Genomic DNA, 15,999 nt, shown 5'->3' with positions numbered 1-15,999 from the left:
ATTTCCATGTACTCTAGCTTCCATCATGGTGTCCCGTTGCGGCAGAAGCAGTTTAGTCCATCTGGCCACACGACCCGGAAAGCTGTCTGTGGACAAACGCCGGCTCCCTCAGCCTGAAAGCAAGATGAGTGCCACAACCCCATAGTTTGACTGGACTTAACCATCCAGGGGTCCTTTACCTTTTCCTTTTACCTTTGGTTTTGGTATAGCACCATGTGACATGGTGGTGTGCTAATATGTAGCTTAAATTTTACTTCCTTATCTCCATATCATTCTTTTTCTAGGAACCTTTACTGTACAGTTTTACGATGGAGTGATTCGGTGTCTTAAACGAATGCATGTAAAATCTATGCCAGAAGATGCCAAAGGTCAGGTAAGTGAATGTCCGTGCTAGATTATCACTACATATTATTTATTCATATACTGCTTAATTGCCAAAGCACCTTCTAAGCGGTATAAATCCAATTGCGGAAAATATGAATCACACCCCTTCACTCTTGATTAATCTATCCAGAGTGATCAGACACTTCTGGTTCTGTATTTCCAGTTACTTGCTTGCCATCCACAGATGGAAAGTGAGGAAACTATGTTATCCCACTAACCAGCTATTAACCACTCTGGTTGAAGTCTGCAAGGTGGTTAACAACAAATGATCCTTAGAATTTAGCATTTTGATTAGAAGGGTTCTTTCCTTGCTTGTCATTGTGTGCCTTAAAAAAGTTCCCAGTTTTCATGTGGAAGGCCATTGTTTCTTGCTAGGCAATTTCTGGCATTTGGTTCTCCTTGCTTATCCCTGGCATTTTCAGCAGGCAGATGGTTCTCACACATGGGGAGGAAATCTCTGCCATGGTTCTACCTAGAATTCTTTATCTAGAAGAGTCAAGGAAGGAGCATAAGCCTTCCAGCCTGCCACCTTTGCTTGGAGATTGTTAGGGAATACTAATCCTGAAGAGGATCTGATTTGTTGCTTCGTTTAGAAGTGTGCATGACATTGGTCCACAGATACAGTATCCACACAATATATTTCTCCTTTTCTTTCCTTTGATTTCCACTGCCTGTCATGGTAGATGTAGACACTAGGATATGTTCTAGTTGTGGATATTGAAGTTTTGCTTACCTATGTAGAACTACAGTTTGCCAAGCACTGCCAGCACCAGAAGGTCTACACAGGCATGCAAAAGTACAACAAGGTTTAGATTAGCTGTAGCCCACTGGTATAGAGCAGATCCTTTTCTGCATGAGGTCAGTCCCTTTTCTTTCCCTGTCATGCCCAGTTAAAATATCGTAACAGTAAATAAAAATTGTGACAAATAGATAAATGACTTGGTATGAGGCAGCTTTTTATCTTCATATATAGGTTTTGAACTTATGCAGTACACTAAGAATGAACTGGGTTTTTGGTTTGTTTTTTTAATGTGGGCCTTTAAGACACAGTGGAGTATTTCCCTAGGAAAGTGGAAATTTTGCCTGCTCAGTTGCATAGCTACAGCAGTAGATACACAACATCCAAGTAGACATTGCTTGGAAAATAAGGACCAATCTTCATTGGGAAGGGTAGAATTTGCATATCCATTCTGGGTTTTTTAATTTTTTATTATTGTTTAGTATTTTCTTGGTGGCATTTTTAAGATGAGCAAAACTAGGTTAATTTTGTTTCAGAAGCACACCCTAGAAATTTCACTTTGTCTAAAATGAGCTATCGGGGTGAGCTTCCCAATAAAATATGTCTTTGTAACAAACAGAAAGATAAACACCCTTCGGCACTACCCATTTTTTTTTAGTACAACTTTTTGCTCTGACGTGATTAATGGAATGATGTCCATGCAGCCAAACTGCAAACCTAAAGTGGGCAAAGAAGGAATTTCCAGGTGTCTTTCAGATACAGTGTTTTTTTAATGCATGCTAAAAAAAGAAAGAAAGAAAGGGGAAAGCTAGAGGGTTTGTACCTCCCACCTATGCTTTCTTTGCAGAATGGGGTCCCTTCTTAAGCATAACAGCACAGGATTGTCAAATGGTTGCCAGCAGTCATGATGCAGGGGCTTCCGTTTCATCAGGATTGGGTTGACTTTAAAATCTTAGCATAGAATGAGTCATCATGATGTGCGGTCTCCCCCGAGTCTTTCTCATATGTTTGTGCCTGAGGAACCACTTACAAGTTCTTTGAGTTATCCTTTAAGCAAAACTTCATGGCTATTTAGAAGTGTGAAGAGTGCCCCTGAGAAATTTTGTTAACACTTAGCAAAAGTCTCTTGGATTCCCAGGGCATTCTTGATCTGTTTAGTCTGCGGAGAAGCCTTCAAATTTCATTTTAGATGAAATTCGAGGAGCAACTGTACTGCATCTCCATATTGGGAGTAGTTTAGATGTTGCCCCCACCAGTCACCCACCCCCTCTCCCTGACTTACTTTATTCCGTGGACGGATCTCATCTTAGATCCCCGCAGTGAAGCACTTGACGTCGATGTCAGGCCTTGCGTTTTTAGGAGCATAATATGGCACTTTCCCGCAAAAAGATTGAAGCTTACTTGGCTTCCATCCAAAAGTGTCGCTGCTGCTCTGGGAGAAGTTCACCCAAACCAGCAGAGCGAATAGTGGCAGAGGCAGCAGCACTGAGCAGGGGGGTGAGGTCAGGGTTGAGGAGTACCCATTTTGAGGCAGGACATCTGTTTGAACATCTCTTGAACATCACAGGATGTCAAAATAATAGGTCCTTGTATTTCACGTGCATCTGTGCAATGTAATGTTGGCTACATTCCTCGGTTGTAGGTTGTGAACCATTGTCTTGGCAAACTGGTGTGGTACAATTGCATGGGCACGCAATGCGTAACGTAGGAAAATAGCCACTCGTAGTTTTTTAAAAATTGACTGCCGGAAGGTGTGGTTGAAGAAGGTTTTCTGTTCTTGAGAACGTGCTCCATCTTAGATGCATGTATGATCTACTATTTTCAACTTGCAGCTTCATATCATTTAGTTGCAATATGGAAATGAAATGGCAAATGTAACACCACTAGATACATTTGTGTCCAACAATATGTATGTATCCAACAGAAATGGGTTTTTTGTGAGCAAACCTGGTTGGGTGCAGTGTCTGAGCCTTTAAAACTGCATGCTTATGCATTTCAGTACAGTATTCACTTTTGGATTCCTCAGCTATTTTCTCTCATTTCAAACTCAGAAATTTTATTGCATTGATTGAGAGCAACTATAGTACGAGTGATACAACAATATGCACTTAGATATCTAAGCCACCAATTAACAAAAATACTACGTGTTACTAAAATTTCTCTCCCTGTATCACTTAATGTAGAAGTTGTAATACCTTGTATTAATTTTGCAGAAGAAAATATTGTTCTTCCAATAGTTTTCTAGCATTGGGGTATTGTTGGTTTTCTGACTTTGGTTGGCCCCAAACCATGACTCTGGTGGGTGCGGCAAAGTGAATTAACTGCATAGATTTTGCAGGTTATGTTCTTATTTAGAAAAAGGATTTAAACTGTTGTGTTTGGAGGCAGATATTATTGAGGGAGGGATATGAGGTATTATGAAAGATGTGTGCACGGAGTCTTCTGGTGGAGAGACGTTTATGATAACTTGTCTCTTTCTGTTTCCATGTTTGTGTTTTATCTTCGATATAATTAGGCGCGTGAGTGGCAGCAGATAGCGCCGGAGCTGAGATTAGTGACGGATAACGATCCACATGAAGTGAGTTTTGAGGGACTTGAAGGAGAGGGAGGGCTCTTGGCACACAGGAAACGGAAGCTGAGGAGAAGCCATGAAAACCCGGTTGTGCCAGGACCAGCAGAAGAGGTGACAGTAGGTGGAAAAGGAGAGCTGTCAGAGAGGTGGGGCAGAGCTGTGTAGATCCTCAGAAGGTGAGAGCGAGCAGTCCAGTGTTGGTTCAGGTGTGCCCAGGATGGATGATGTTTCAGGTAGGCATCATGTTTCCAGCGAGAACGAAAGCTTCTTGTAGAGGACAAGCATCTGAAAGGTGAAAATAAGGTAGCTATCTGTTACTGATGAAACTCTTGGTGTTGGAATGCTGCTCTCTGTTTTGCTTTCTCACTTGTAAAGCTGAAAGGTGGTTCTGAAATGTGCCTCTAGCAAAATTTGCTGAGACCACGACAGTGCTGAAGTGAAACAGGTTTGGGCCTGGTCAGTGCCTGGGTGGAGGACCTTGGATCCGCATGCATGCCACCTTGTGCTCTGTAGTAGAAGAAAGGTGGGTTAGGAACGTAAGAAAACGAAATATAGTAGTAGCTTTATCTTAAGACGAAGGAATTTTGTACAGCCTCTGAGGTTCTGGGATAGTGTTCATGGTTTCTATGCTTTGCTTATGCAGTTTCCTGCGCTTTGACTCACGGTAGCAGCTTTCAGATTTTGCAAACAATCAAAATTATTACATGTAGCTCTTGGCTAGCTGTTTGGGTCACTGGAGATGTCTGGGATGGCAGAGGTAGGAAAGAGATGCTAAGTGGTTGGAGAAATAGATGATCTGGAGAAGCAGATGATCAGTTTTGGGTGGTCAGATCATCCAGGCTTTGCAAATAACAGTCAGGAAGCTTGCAGGTTTGCACAATTCTCTACAGAGATTTGCTCTTCAAAAGTTATCTCCTTCCTTTCTTTGTGTGGTTGGTCTCCCATTCCAACGCAGCACACAAACTCATTGTAACATTCAGGAGAAGTGTTGTGAATTCATGCTACTTTTTGGCTACTCTGCCATACATATTTTTGTGTGTGTGTGCAGAAGGCAAATATTTTAATATGCAAGCACATTTCTGCAGATGCTTGCATTATAAAGGTACAGGTGCCAGAGGTCTGGCTTGTGGCTCCTTGCAGCTTTTAGAGGGGAAACTTTGCCATGCATAATGCAGCTCTTTTAAAATTCACAGTTTGGGGGGGGGGGAGCATCTACATTATGAGCATTTCTGAATACATTTAATTTTGGAGCACGGATTCTTAATACATAAGTGGGGAAAGCACGTACAAGATCACTATCACCCAACAGCTGGAATTCCGGACAGTGTTATACAGTATAGGACCTGACCTTTTCCCGTAGCAAGTGATAATGCAGTGAAAATGTCCTACAAACTTTCCCACTGCTTTGAAAACACATTGTTTCATAGGATTATGTCGGAGTTCTCTCCACAATGCATAGTTAAACAAGGTAATTCCCTCCCATATGATGATGGCTACCAGCTTAGATGAATTTAAAAGGGAATTAGACAGATACATGGAAGATAAGGCATGGAAGATAAAGCAATGTTTACTAGCCATGACAGCCATGTTTCCTATACTGCCTCTGAATACCTGTTTCTAGGAATCACAAGTGGGGAGTGTGCAGCTGCCCTCCAGTCCTGCTTGCGGACTTCCCAGAGGCTGGCCACTATGAGAACTGGTTGGTGTACTAGTTGGGCCTTTGACCTGATCCAGCAGTGGTCTTGCTGTAACCTTATCCATTCATAACAATGAATGGGTCGTATCCAAACCGAGTTACTGATTGCAGGTCACATTGAAATCAGTTGGTCAAGTTAGTCATTAATTGGCTTGTTCCATTGATTTCAGCAGAAGCTAAATAAATTAGCCTGGATTCAACAGCCCCAAAGGTGTAAGTAATGTTTTTTCAGGTGGCTGTCATTGGGAATAATGCATGCATATATAATGTAATTGCACAGCTCTTTAGTGCCTTTAAAATTTAAAAAGTGTAAGGAAGTGTTTGTATTGATTTGCCATGTCTTTAAAATATTTACAAGTTTTCCAGTGGAAATAATTTGCAAGATAAGTTGCAAATTGTTGCAAGCCGAGTTATTTAAATATAAAATGTGAACTACATTAGGTATGCTTTATTTGCTCCCCCCGCCCCTTCCAAAAATGAATTTCAGTTCAAATACTTTGGCAGTTTGAAAAACTATTGGTTTATCCAGCATGGAAAATTAATGTTGGACATTTTAGTTCAGTTCACAAAATCAAAGTGAAACCAGATCTCCCATAAACAAATCTTATTTATTTATTTTAAAATTCAGTTCACGTTTATCCTGAAAGGCCATGTCATAGCTTGACCATACTTAAAATACCCTTAGACTTTGAGATAATTTATGAATATAGGAAGCCAAACTAGTAGTTAAGTAGCCTGTGCCAATGGACGGTTATAGGCAGCTTTCCAATTACTCTTAGATGTATGCCTAAATATGTAAAGTGTGAATGTGACAAATGTGTTGCTGTATATGTATATGTGTCATGGAGCTAGGATTGGCTAGGATTGGCTGTAGGTTCCCTGCCTTAGTGACATATGTGGGTTTTTGAAATAACGCTATGAAAAGGTGAGATAAGGTTTTGGTTCCATAGCATCCTGATGTTTGCATGCAGATTTAACATGCAGGTACTATCGAGCTCTGGATTGATTTTGACATAATCCCACAGGAAACATGTGGCAGCTTCAAACAGTGTGATAACTCTTATCTGAGGGTTAATTACAGTGATTTCTTGTATGCAGATTCACCATGAAACCTTATTGCGGCTGGCCATGTAGGGAAATGGTTATTAGATGACTTTTATCAGCCACCAACTCTATTTCCTGATTAAACTTGCTGTTATGGTGTCTTAATAGTTGTCTCCTTTTTCTGGGTCTTGCATTTAAATGCACATTTTTTATTTAAAGACAGTGGAGATGTGATAAAGGCAAACATTTGCAGGAAGAGGATATGTTAGCAGATTTTTAAGAAGAATGGTAAAGATATGCTAAATGTGTGTAGCTCCCAAATAAGAGTCTAGGAGCAGGTCTCTCACACAGGTCTTAAAACCTGTGGTTCTAAATAATACACACATCCCACCTGCCAGAAAAACTTCTGTTTTCCCATCAAGTCAATTGTTTTCAGTCTTCCTTTCCATTACTAACCTACCCCTCTTCTCATCATTCCAGTATCATGCTCCCCATTCGGAAAATTGTGTCTCAGGATGACTGTGTAGCAAAACATTGAATTCAAAAGAAATTTGAATGCTATGGTCTCTGCTTAGTTTGCCACTCAATATCAGTTGTTTAGTCCAACTTTTCATGATCCCATGGACCAGAGCATGCCAGGCACTCCTGTCTTCCACTGCCTCCCGCAGTTTGGTCAGACTCATGTTGGTTACTGGAGGGCAAAAGTAGGAACGTGCTGTCACTTTCATGCCCTGCTTGTGAGACATATGACAGGCAGCTATAGGAGACAGGGTAGTTTATTAGAAGTGGGCTGTCAAGTCTGATTCAGCCTGGCTGCTTTTATTCAGAGATAGTTAATTAATGGACTTTAGGACCATAAACATAAATGGTAATGTAGTCTCTGCCTTCAGTGTTGCTCAGATGGCACCAAAATACATATGCTGCCATTCTGTAAAATAGCTCTCATGTGACACAGTTTTAGTTTGGGGAATAAGTGTCTGGAAGGCATGGAATCACTGGTTGTGGTTTGTTTTCCTCGTGGTTTGTTCAGCAAACCTTGGGTGCTCTGTCAGATAAGCATGCAAGCCACAGCTTATTTCTTCAAAGCTTGGGAAAGTAGCTTGGAAAGCATATTGAGGTGTGGTAATCAAACAAACTGGTTAAGCAACACTGTTAAGTAGTGCCAAACCATAACTAAAAACAAGCCATGTTTTTTGAGCCAACAAGAAACCATGACTTCATGTTATGTTTTTTTTGCCAGAAATTCATGATTTGCTGGAGCTAGGTTCAGATATTTAACTAAATTATGGCTTAACATTATGAGCAAAGCAGACTTACTTTGCATCTGAAACTTTCTTTGCAAAGCTGGTCTTTTGAAGGTGGCAGTTGTAAAATGAAGCTCTCTCATGATGTGGTGTTGGAAAAATAGCATGCAGGCAGTTTGTCAGAGATTAAACTCCATGTGAAATAATCCCACCCATAAAACTTTTCTTTCTTCATGCAAGGTGTGTTTGAGCGTTCAGATTACATGTACTATGGGTACATCCATGTACAGGCTACACCTGGCTATGTTTATCAAGCGCTTGATTCCACCTTTAAAGTTTCTCAGATCTCTGTGGTGCTTGCAAAACAGTAGGTCAGGGAACAGAGGAGATGCTAGTTTATCACTAACTGCTCCAGATGTTTCCCTTCAAAGAACAGCTCAAAAGCCTGGGGAGAAATAAAGCCTTGATGTTGCAGTGGGATGCAGTACTCTTGCTTTAAGGGAAAACCTAGCTAAATTATCATAGTATGTTTCCCTTTTTTGAGCACTAACCTTAGCAAATTGAGGAGATAATTGAGACGATAGAATCGTAAGAGATGTTGTTTTGCTTGCAGGACAGGGATGTTTCAGTGGGGGGGGGGCAGAATTTAAATTCTAAATTTATTTTTCCACTGAACATTTTCTTCTTCCTAAATTCATTGCTAACAATAAACATATGCCATTTGCAAATACAATATTACACAAGTTTGGCAGTTTCAGAAGTTATAGCTTTGTTTACAAAACGTGAGAAAACATGCTAAATTAGGACGTAAGAAAATTTTTCAAAGCAAACTGAATATTATCCAACACAAATTACCCTGAAATAGGACCCCCCCCCCAGTTTACAGTTTCTTGAAAATGCACATCACTGATACAGAAGCTTCTAGGTTCATTCTGCACACTGGTGATGTGAAAGCTCCCTGAGACCCTGCAGAGCTGCTGCCAGTCAAAATAGACATAGCTAGGCTAGCTGGACACATAGTGTCTGACCTAGTATAAAGCATCTTTTCTATGTCTTGATTTGTATAGTGCCAAAATTTATAGATGCTTAAGAAATATGATTAGCATCTTGGAGTGCCAGGGAGAAAAAACTGCTAAGCTAAACTGGTGTTTTCGGCTTTAAGTGCTGCTGCCACAAAACTCCCCCCGCAAAAAAATTGCTTCTCTCTTTTTTTTGCATGCATGTGTACATGCTATATTTTATGTAGCAGCCTGTACAAAATATGTGACGCGTATTTTTTCCTTTCAGTTTGCATGGAAAATGGAGAACTCTGTTGAATGCACATATCTATAAAATGCATTTAACATGGAAAAATGTTCCCTTTCTCCCAAGACCCTTTTAGTCACAGTTGGATTTCATTTTGGCCTAGTTCATTCCCTTGTTCTCTCCCTCTTTTCTCCTCTGCTGCGAAAGGACTGGATCGCTCTGGTTAAAGCTGCAGCGGTGGCAGCTGCCAAAAACAAAGGAGGAGTTAAACCTCGGACCAGCGCGAACAGCAATAAAGACAAAGAGGAGAGAAAGTGGTTTAAAGTTCCTTCAAAGAAGGAAGAAACGTCAACCTCAGCAATTGTCCAGGAAGTTCAGAAGAAGGAAGAACAGCCTACATCCAGCGAGACACTTGGTACAACTAAATTTTTATACATCCTTCCCCACCCTGCCGCAAAAAAAGTAGGCTGTGTGGGTGGGTGTTAGCAATCTGTCTATTACCTCCCCGGGTGGCTTAGATTTATGAAACAGCAACTGCAAGCAAAGAACTGCCATGTTTAAAAAATCAGATAAAGCTGTCATACCATAGCTGCCAAGTTATCCCTTTTTTTAAGGGATTTTCCCTTATGCTGAATAGGCTTCCTCGCGAGAAAAGGGAAAACTTGGCAGCTATGTGTCATACACTTCTGAATATTGTTTCAGAAATCAGTAAATAAATCTTCTGATGTCTTACTGTGCTGCACAATATATTTCTTAAGTATTTGTGTCTGGGCAACGTTTTTTGAAATATGACTTTATTCTGTTATTTCATCTCTTATAAACACAGGATTCCCTCTAGTGGACGTCCCAAAGATTGCCTTTGCACAGGCAGAGAATGCATTGGCGCACAAGAGGAAAAATAACCTAGGCAACTCATTTCAGGCAAAGAGGGCTCGGCTTAACAAGATCACTGGTAAGCTCTCCTTTAAGACTTAGCATTGTGGCTGCTTTTGCCCTTGTTTGTTACAAATATCCATACTTCTACTCTAAGTTGCTGCATTGTGTGCATGCTCATGTGCTGTGCTGTGCTTATTTTGCATTGTCAGGGAGCTTTCTAAATCTTTGAAATATGAATTGTTCATTGGTTTGGTGCTTTTGGATCATTCATATAAGGTGTTCTTCAAGTGTGTATTAGGAGAGAGTGGAGTTCTTTTGTATGACTGTGGCATTGGTCATATTGCCATGTTGATTAGCTGTTCTTTAGATGGAAAAGAACCGACTTGCTGGATCAGATGAAAAGTGTATCAAGTCCAGCTTTCTGCCCTCAGTAGCAGCCAGGATATGAAAATGATATTTGCCCTCCACATCCTGTCATTAGAAGTATGTTGAACCGTGGAGGGGATTCCATTACTTGGAGTGCCTTGTCCAGGGGTAGGCAACCTAAGGCCCATGGGCCGGATGCGGCCCAATTGCTTTCTCAATACAACCCGCGAACTCTGCGGGAATCAGCGTGTTTTTACATCCTTTTATTTAAAATGCATCTCTGGGTTATTTGTGGGGCATAGGCATTCATTCACCCCCCCCCAAAAAAAATAGGCAGGCCCACCACATGGTCTGAGGGACAGTGGACCGGTCCACGGCTGAAAAAGGTTGCTGACCCCTGGCCTAGTCACTTCCGACATGCCCGTTTCCTTTGTCTAATCCTTACTCTCTGTTAAATTTCTGGGGACCACGTTTTAAGAAATGACAGTGAGAAGGGGTTGCTCTCCCTCCAAATACTCCGACTCTCTTGAACCCAGCCTTAGACCTGGCTTTTCAGGCCTTGACTGTGACCAGGAGCACTTTTGCATAATTAAGAATAGGGTTTTTTGTTTTGTTTTTTGCCACCTACATCCCTTTTTTTTACCTTATGGTGATCCATGCCTTAAAGTTGCCTCTCACCTGGATTATTGTAACATGCTCTGTGGGGCTCCTGTGTTTGAAAACCATTTAGAAACTTGAGTTGGTTCAGAATGTTGCAGCCAGACTTTCTATGGGGCTGGGATATAGAAGGGTTCATGTTACCCCAACTTCACTGACTGCCTATTCATTTGTGGGCGCAATCCGAAATTCTGATTTTGACCTATAAATCCTTAAATGGCTTGGGATCAGGTTACTTACAGGGTCCTCTTCCTACATATGATTGCCTGAGAATTGAGATCTTCCACAGAGGCTCCTCTTGCTGACCATTCATAAGGTGACAACATACAAGAGGACCTTTTCTGTGGCAGCCCCCCTCCCCACCTCTGGAGTCTCCTTGTCTCTGTGTCACCCCTTCACAGCTTGCACTTAGGAGGGCAGCTAAAACTTTTCTTTCTAATCTAAATATCTAATAACCCAGATATTTTGATGGCTGTGCAGTTTGTTGTTTGCTCTGGTTCCTGTTTGATTATAAGGGTTTTTATAAGCCAGCCGCCAACTCATAAGGAAAATATCACAGCTGTTTACACTAAAATATAGAATAGTAAAATACAGAACCAAATGACCAACCAAGGTGTGGTGTAGTGGTTAAGAGCGGTAGACTTGTAATCTGGGGAACCGGGTTCGCGTCTCCGCTCCTCCACACGCAGCTGCTAGGTGACCTTGGGCTAGTCACACTTCTCTGAAGTCTCTCAGCCCCACCCACCTCACAGAGTGTCTGTTGTGGGGGAGGAAGGGAATGGAGAATGTTAGCCGCTTTGAGATTTCTTCGGGTAGTGATAAAGTGGGATATCAAATCCAAAATACTACTCTTCTTCTTCTTTTTCTTCTTCTTCATGTTTGGTTACTGTTTTCAATATACACCGCTCAATTCTCCTTAAGGAGAAAGAACAAGGTAGAAATTATTTCAAATAAACAATTAGTGCTGTTCTTCATGACTAGAAATTTCTGTTGATTAGAAGAAACCTAGGGAAACTTACAAGCAAGCTCAGCTGAAAAGCATGTTTAATTGCTTTGGGCTTCTGGCTTGCTTTTCTCCATCAAAAAGAGGCCAAAATGTTATCTTGCCTGCTGGGTCTTCTAATTCAAGATGAAAACCACATAATCCATGTTGTTTTATAATAGAAACTGAATTCATGGCCATCCAAATATATTTTGGAAAGCAGCGTATAAACGTGCTCTGCTCTCTCTGCTTTTATTAACCTTATACTTTTAATCAAGGTCAAAGTTTACTTGTATCATGCATAAGTATGACAGCATCAAATTGCAAGTCTGCATTAAAGCTACACTCCCACTATGTTTTTATATATGCTGGAAGCCGTCCAGAGTGGCTGGGATAACCCAGTCAGATGGGCAGGGTACAAATAATAAATTATTATTATTACAAACCTGATAATTCCACTGAAACTCTGATTAACTGCTGATTAACAGATTTTATGAGCAATAAAGAAATACATCATTATTCATCTCAGTTACAGCGGAACCTCGGTTGTCGAACGCTTTGGAAGCTGAACAGTTTGGAACCCAAACACTGACAACCCAGAAGTGAATGCTTCTGTTTTTCAATGATTTTCAGAAGTCGAACGGCTTCCGGAGATTTTTTTTTCTTTTTTTGCCATTGACTTTGCAGCCAGCCTGTTGATCCTCGGTTTTCAAATGTTTTGGAAACCAAATGGTTTTCCGGAACAGATTAAGTTAAAAAACCCATGGTTCCACTCTATCTCTGTCTCACTGAATAAAAACAACTGTTTTACCTGTGATTTGCTGTTGCAAGAGTTATAATTAGATGCTGCTTACCTGTTACATCACTGTACAAAGGGATATAAAACAAGTGATCTGAGAAGGGCCCAGTGATATCTAATGTGCAAATACAAATTTGCTTGGGCAGGCACCCTTCAGGAATTAACGTGTGCTTACTCATACTGCAGCTGCAGTGCAATGAAAGCACATCTTAACTAGCAGTAGGTGTATAGGGAAGAGAAGACTTTCCTCTGTGGGTCACAATTTTTTTAAAAAAAGAAAGAAACCAGCCTGGGAGGGTTCTTGCAGCCTTAGTCAAACACAGGTCTTGCTGCTGGAGAACATACTAAGTCTGATTTTAGTAAGATCCTTGAACTCTTATGCGTGTGTTTGTCAGAATGCATGCAGGCTTGAACTGGGTTGAGGGCATGTGTGCAAGCCCTGACCCCAGAATCCCAGTGCACATGGGTTGCACTGAAGATGTACTCTATGAGAACAGGGTCCAGGACTAGATGTGCCACTGGCCTGATTCAGCAGGCTCTTCCTACACTTCTTACACTCTTCTTACACTTTTTCAGCAGGGGGCTGGTCCGCTGTCCCTCAGATCTTGTGGGGGGGGCGGACTATATATTTTTTTGGGGGGGGGAAATGATGCAAGAGCACCATGAGCTCCGGTGGCTGCTTACCTGTGTCTTGCGAGCGGCAGGGGCTGGTGGCGGAGGGGCGATGAGCAGCGCGCAAAAGGGCTCCGGAGAGGGGCTGGTTAAAATGGCAGCTGCTCGAGTGCTGCTGCTGCTGCTGCTGCTGCTGCTGGCACCAACAATGCCCAGCCCCCTTCCTCCTCTAGGCAGGGCAGGGAGAAGCCATGAGGAGGGAGGGAGGAGGCACCACCACCATGTGAGGGAGAGGGAAAGTACGTGTGTGCTGGTGATCCACTCGGCGATTCCTGGACCATCCTCAGGCCAGATCCAGAAGGCAATTGGGCCTGATCCGGCCTGCGGGCCTTAGTTTGCCTACCCATGTTCTTAGATGTTCTCACGTCCAGCAGGGGTCCTGGAAAACAAGGCTCCTAATCACAGGCCGCTTCTAAGCTTATTCAGCTGAATGTAGTTGGCATTTCCCTTCATATCTTGACTCTCAACTTCTGAAGCTTGGAAGCAGAGTTGGCAGGTGCAGGGATGTTGATGGCAGGGCTTGAGTGAATGCCCCCTCCTCACTTTGAAGCCTGCATGCATTTACCTGAATATAGAGAAGGCTTTGGGCACCAAGGGTTCTGTCAAAGCCAATGTCAGGACAGCGTAAAACTACCAGTCAGTGAGTACTACCAGTCAGCTTTGCTTTTCCATAAAGCATGTAGATGGAGTCTACTCAGATCCACCCGTAAGATTATACTTGTCGTCAAGTGAATTCAAAACCACCCTATCTCTGTGTTCCTTTTTCTTTTGCAGGGTTGTTGGCATCCAAAGCTGTCAGCGCTGATGGTGCTGAAAAAAAGGAAGGCAACAAAGAAGCAGCTCCAGTCTTGGAGCAGGTATGAAATTGTAGAGTTTGATTCTTTTGCAAGGGTCCTACTGGAATGTACCATGGGAAATATCAGGTCCATGATGTTAACGTTGCTCTGCCAGACAGAAAGTAAATAGGGGACTAGAGAATTATGTTTACACCTCTGCATAAATGGAGTTAATGAAAGTAAGTCTGCAGTCCTAAGGATGCATAGCATGGAAGCAGGTTCAAATTTAAGTCTGGGCTTGACTTCTGTGGTATTCACTTTTGGATCAGACAGCTTGATGTCCCAGATCGTGGCTACCTTTATTTTCATAAGCGAACATCCCGAGAATCGAAAGCTCAGAGATGTCTGTCCCCAGGTACTATTTCAATATAGCTGGAATTGTGCCCACAAGTGGCTTAGAAGACCCTTGACACAAATTCAGTTTGTGCTTTTCGACACAGGGTTTTTTGGGGTTGTTTTTTTTTTACATCTGCCTGAACTTCTTTTGTAAGAAGTTTCCTTTCTATTGTAAGAATTGGTGTTGTAAACTTGTATGTGTTTTATGAAACTGTTCAATGAGCCATACCTTTTTTTGCTAGGATGTATATTTTTTAATAAATACGAGGAAAAAAGAAGACATTAAAAATATCTTAGGGGTCTGGTTTGAGTCCACATCTAAAGTGGAGGATGGCCACATTGTCTCCAGCCTGTTCCACTAAGTTGAGTTTTCTCCGGTCGCGCATTTTGTGCATGGCTGTGCCTACTATTAACAAGTCTTGATAAGTAACCACAGTCGTAGGTGCTGCTTTTATGCTATTAGTTGACACATAGGAATGACTTCCAGGAATGAGCCTGTATCTGAAAATGTGCTAGATATGTTAGTTTATAGGCATGTGCACACTGAGAAGGACAAACTATTCTTCCAAGCCCCTACATGTTTATTAATTCCATTTCTTCAGAACATTCTCATGGTCTGCAATTTGGATGCAGAAACAGAAGAAGAATTACTATCCATAAGCAGGTAGCCTGCCATGCCATATGTGGTTGCAACCTAGTCTCCTAACTCACGAGTAGGCATATTGTCAGGGAGAATTCTCTTTCCAGATTGCAGCTCTGGGTGCTTCCCAGTCAACAGAGCCCATGTAGCTCAGCTAGCCTGCCCACTCATTCTGGAAGAGGAGGGCGATCCTCTAAAGTCACTTTACCTGCAACACCCCACCCCCACCCCCCTGCAAGTAGAGCTCTGGTCAGTGATTCCACCCGGGGTTTATACACGTGTGCCATTGCTTGGCCAGAACCCGTAAACAAAAAGCCATACTAGAGTCACTTACAGACCCATTGCATGATGGAGCCTGTGACTTCCTGTTCTGTTTTGAAGCCTGTGCATCAAACAGGAAGTGAAGGCGGACAAGAATGGGTGTTCTGCTCACTTTCGCCACATAGGCTGCAACACACACACACACACACACACACACACACACACACACACACACACACGTTGCTGGCAGCTTCCCTTGTGGATGGGTAGAGACACCCACAGGATGACGTCACAGGTGCTTGTGGGTTGTTCCCTGGATGCCTGTTCACCTTCCCATAAACTACCACGTTCAGCACATTTCAGGCAAGAATGAATCAAGGAAGTGTTTCTGTGTTAGTTAATTCTGCCCGAAAGGTAGCTAAAGAGAGCCCTAAATTTATACACCTTTTTAATTTATTCAGATCAGAGCCTTAATATAGTTTTTAATGTGGATTTTTGTGGGTAGTTTGTTTCTTGTTTCTTTTTTTAAAAGATCCCCCTTTTAAGTAGAGTGCTTTTCATCTACCACTCCCCCCCCCCCAGAAACCCCTTTCCTGAAACATACCTCTATATTGCGTTAAATAATTGGGTTGAGGGAAGTAACCTATACA

The 15,999-nt window shown here is 42.1% G+C and overlaps 1 protein-coding gene across 4 annotated transcripts in view; it reads left to right on the top strand.

The window, feature by feature from the left end:
- The window catches only part of PHF20L1 (PHD finger protein 20 like 1), a 56,169-nt gene that overhangs the window by 16,140 nt on the left and 24,030 nt on the right, over positions 1 to 15,999 (top strand). For 2 of the 4 annotated variants that reach the window (XM_035124881.2, XM_035124883.2), the window contains exons 5-9: positions 285 to 373; positions 3,639 to 3,701; positions 9,132 to 9,339; positions 9,751 to 9,876; positions 14,051 to 14,133. In XM_035124881.2, coding sequence (XP_034980772.2) covers positions 285 to 373; positions 3,639 to 3,701; positions 9,132 to 9,339; positions 9,751 to 9,876; positions 14,051 to 14,133 — 569 coding nt within the window. Of the gene's footprint in view, positions 1 to 284; positions 374 to 3,638; positions 3,702 to 9,131; positions 9,340 to 9,750; positions 9,877 to 14,050; positions 15,874 to 15,999 lie in introns of those variants that run through there. The other 2 variants (XM_035124882.2, XM_060277604.1) reach the window with 2 other exon arrangements.

Source organism: Zootoca vivipara, chromosome 8 (assembly GCF_963506605.1).
Source record: "Zootoca vivipara chromosome 8, rZooViv1.1, whole genome shotgun sequence".
Lineage (NCBI taxonomy): Eukaryota > Metazoa > Chordata > Lepidosauria > Squamata > Lacertidae > Zootoca > Zootoca vivipara.
The sequence above is the reverse complement of the archived record's forward strand: the minus strand, read 5'-3'. Positions and strand labels throughout refer to the sequence as shown.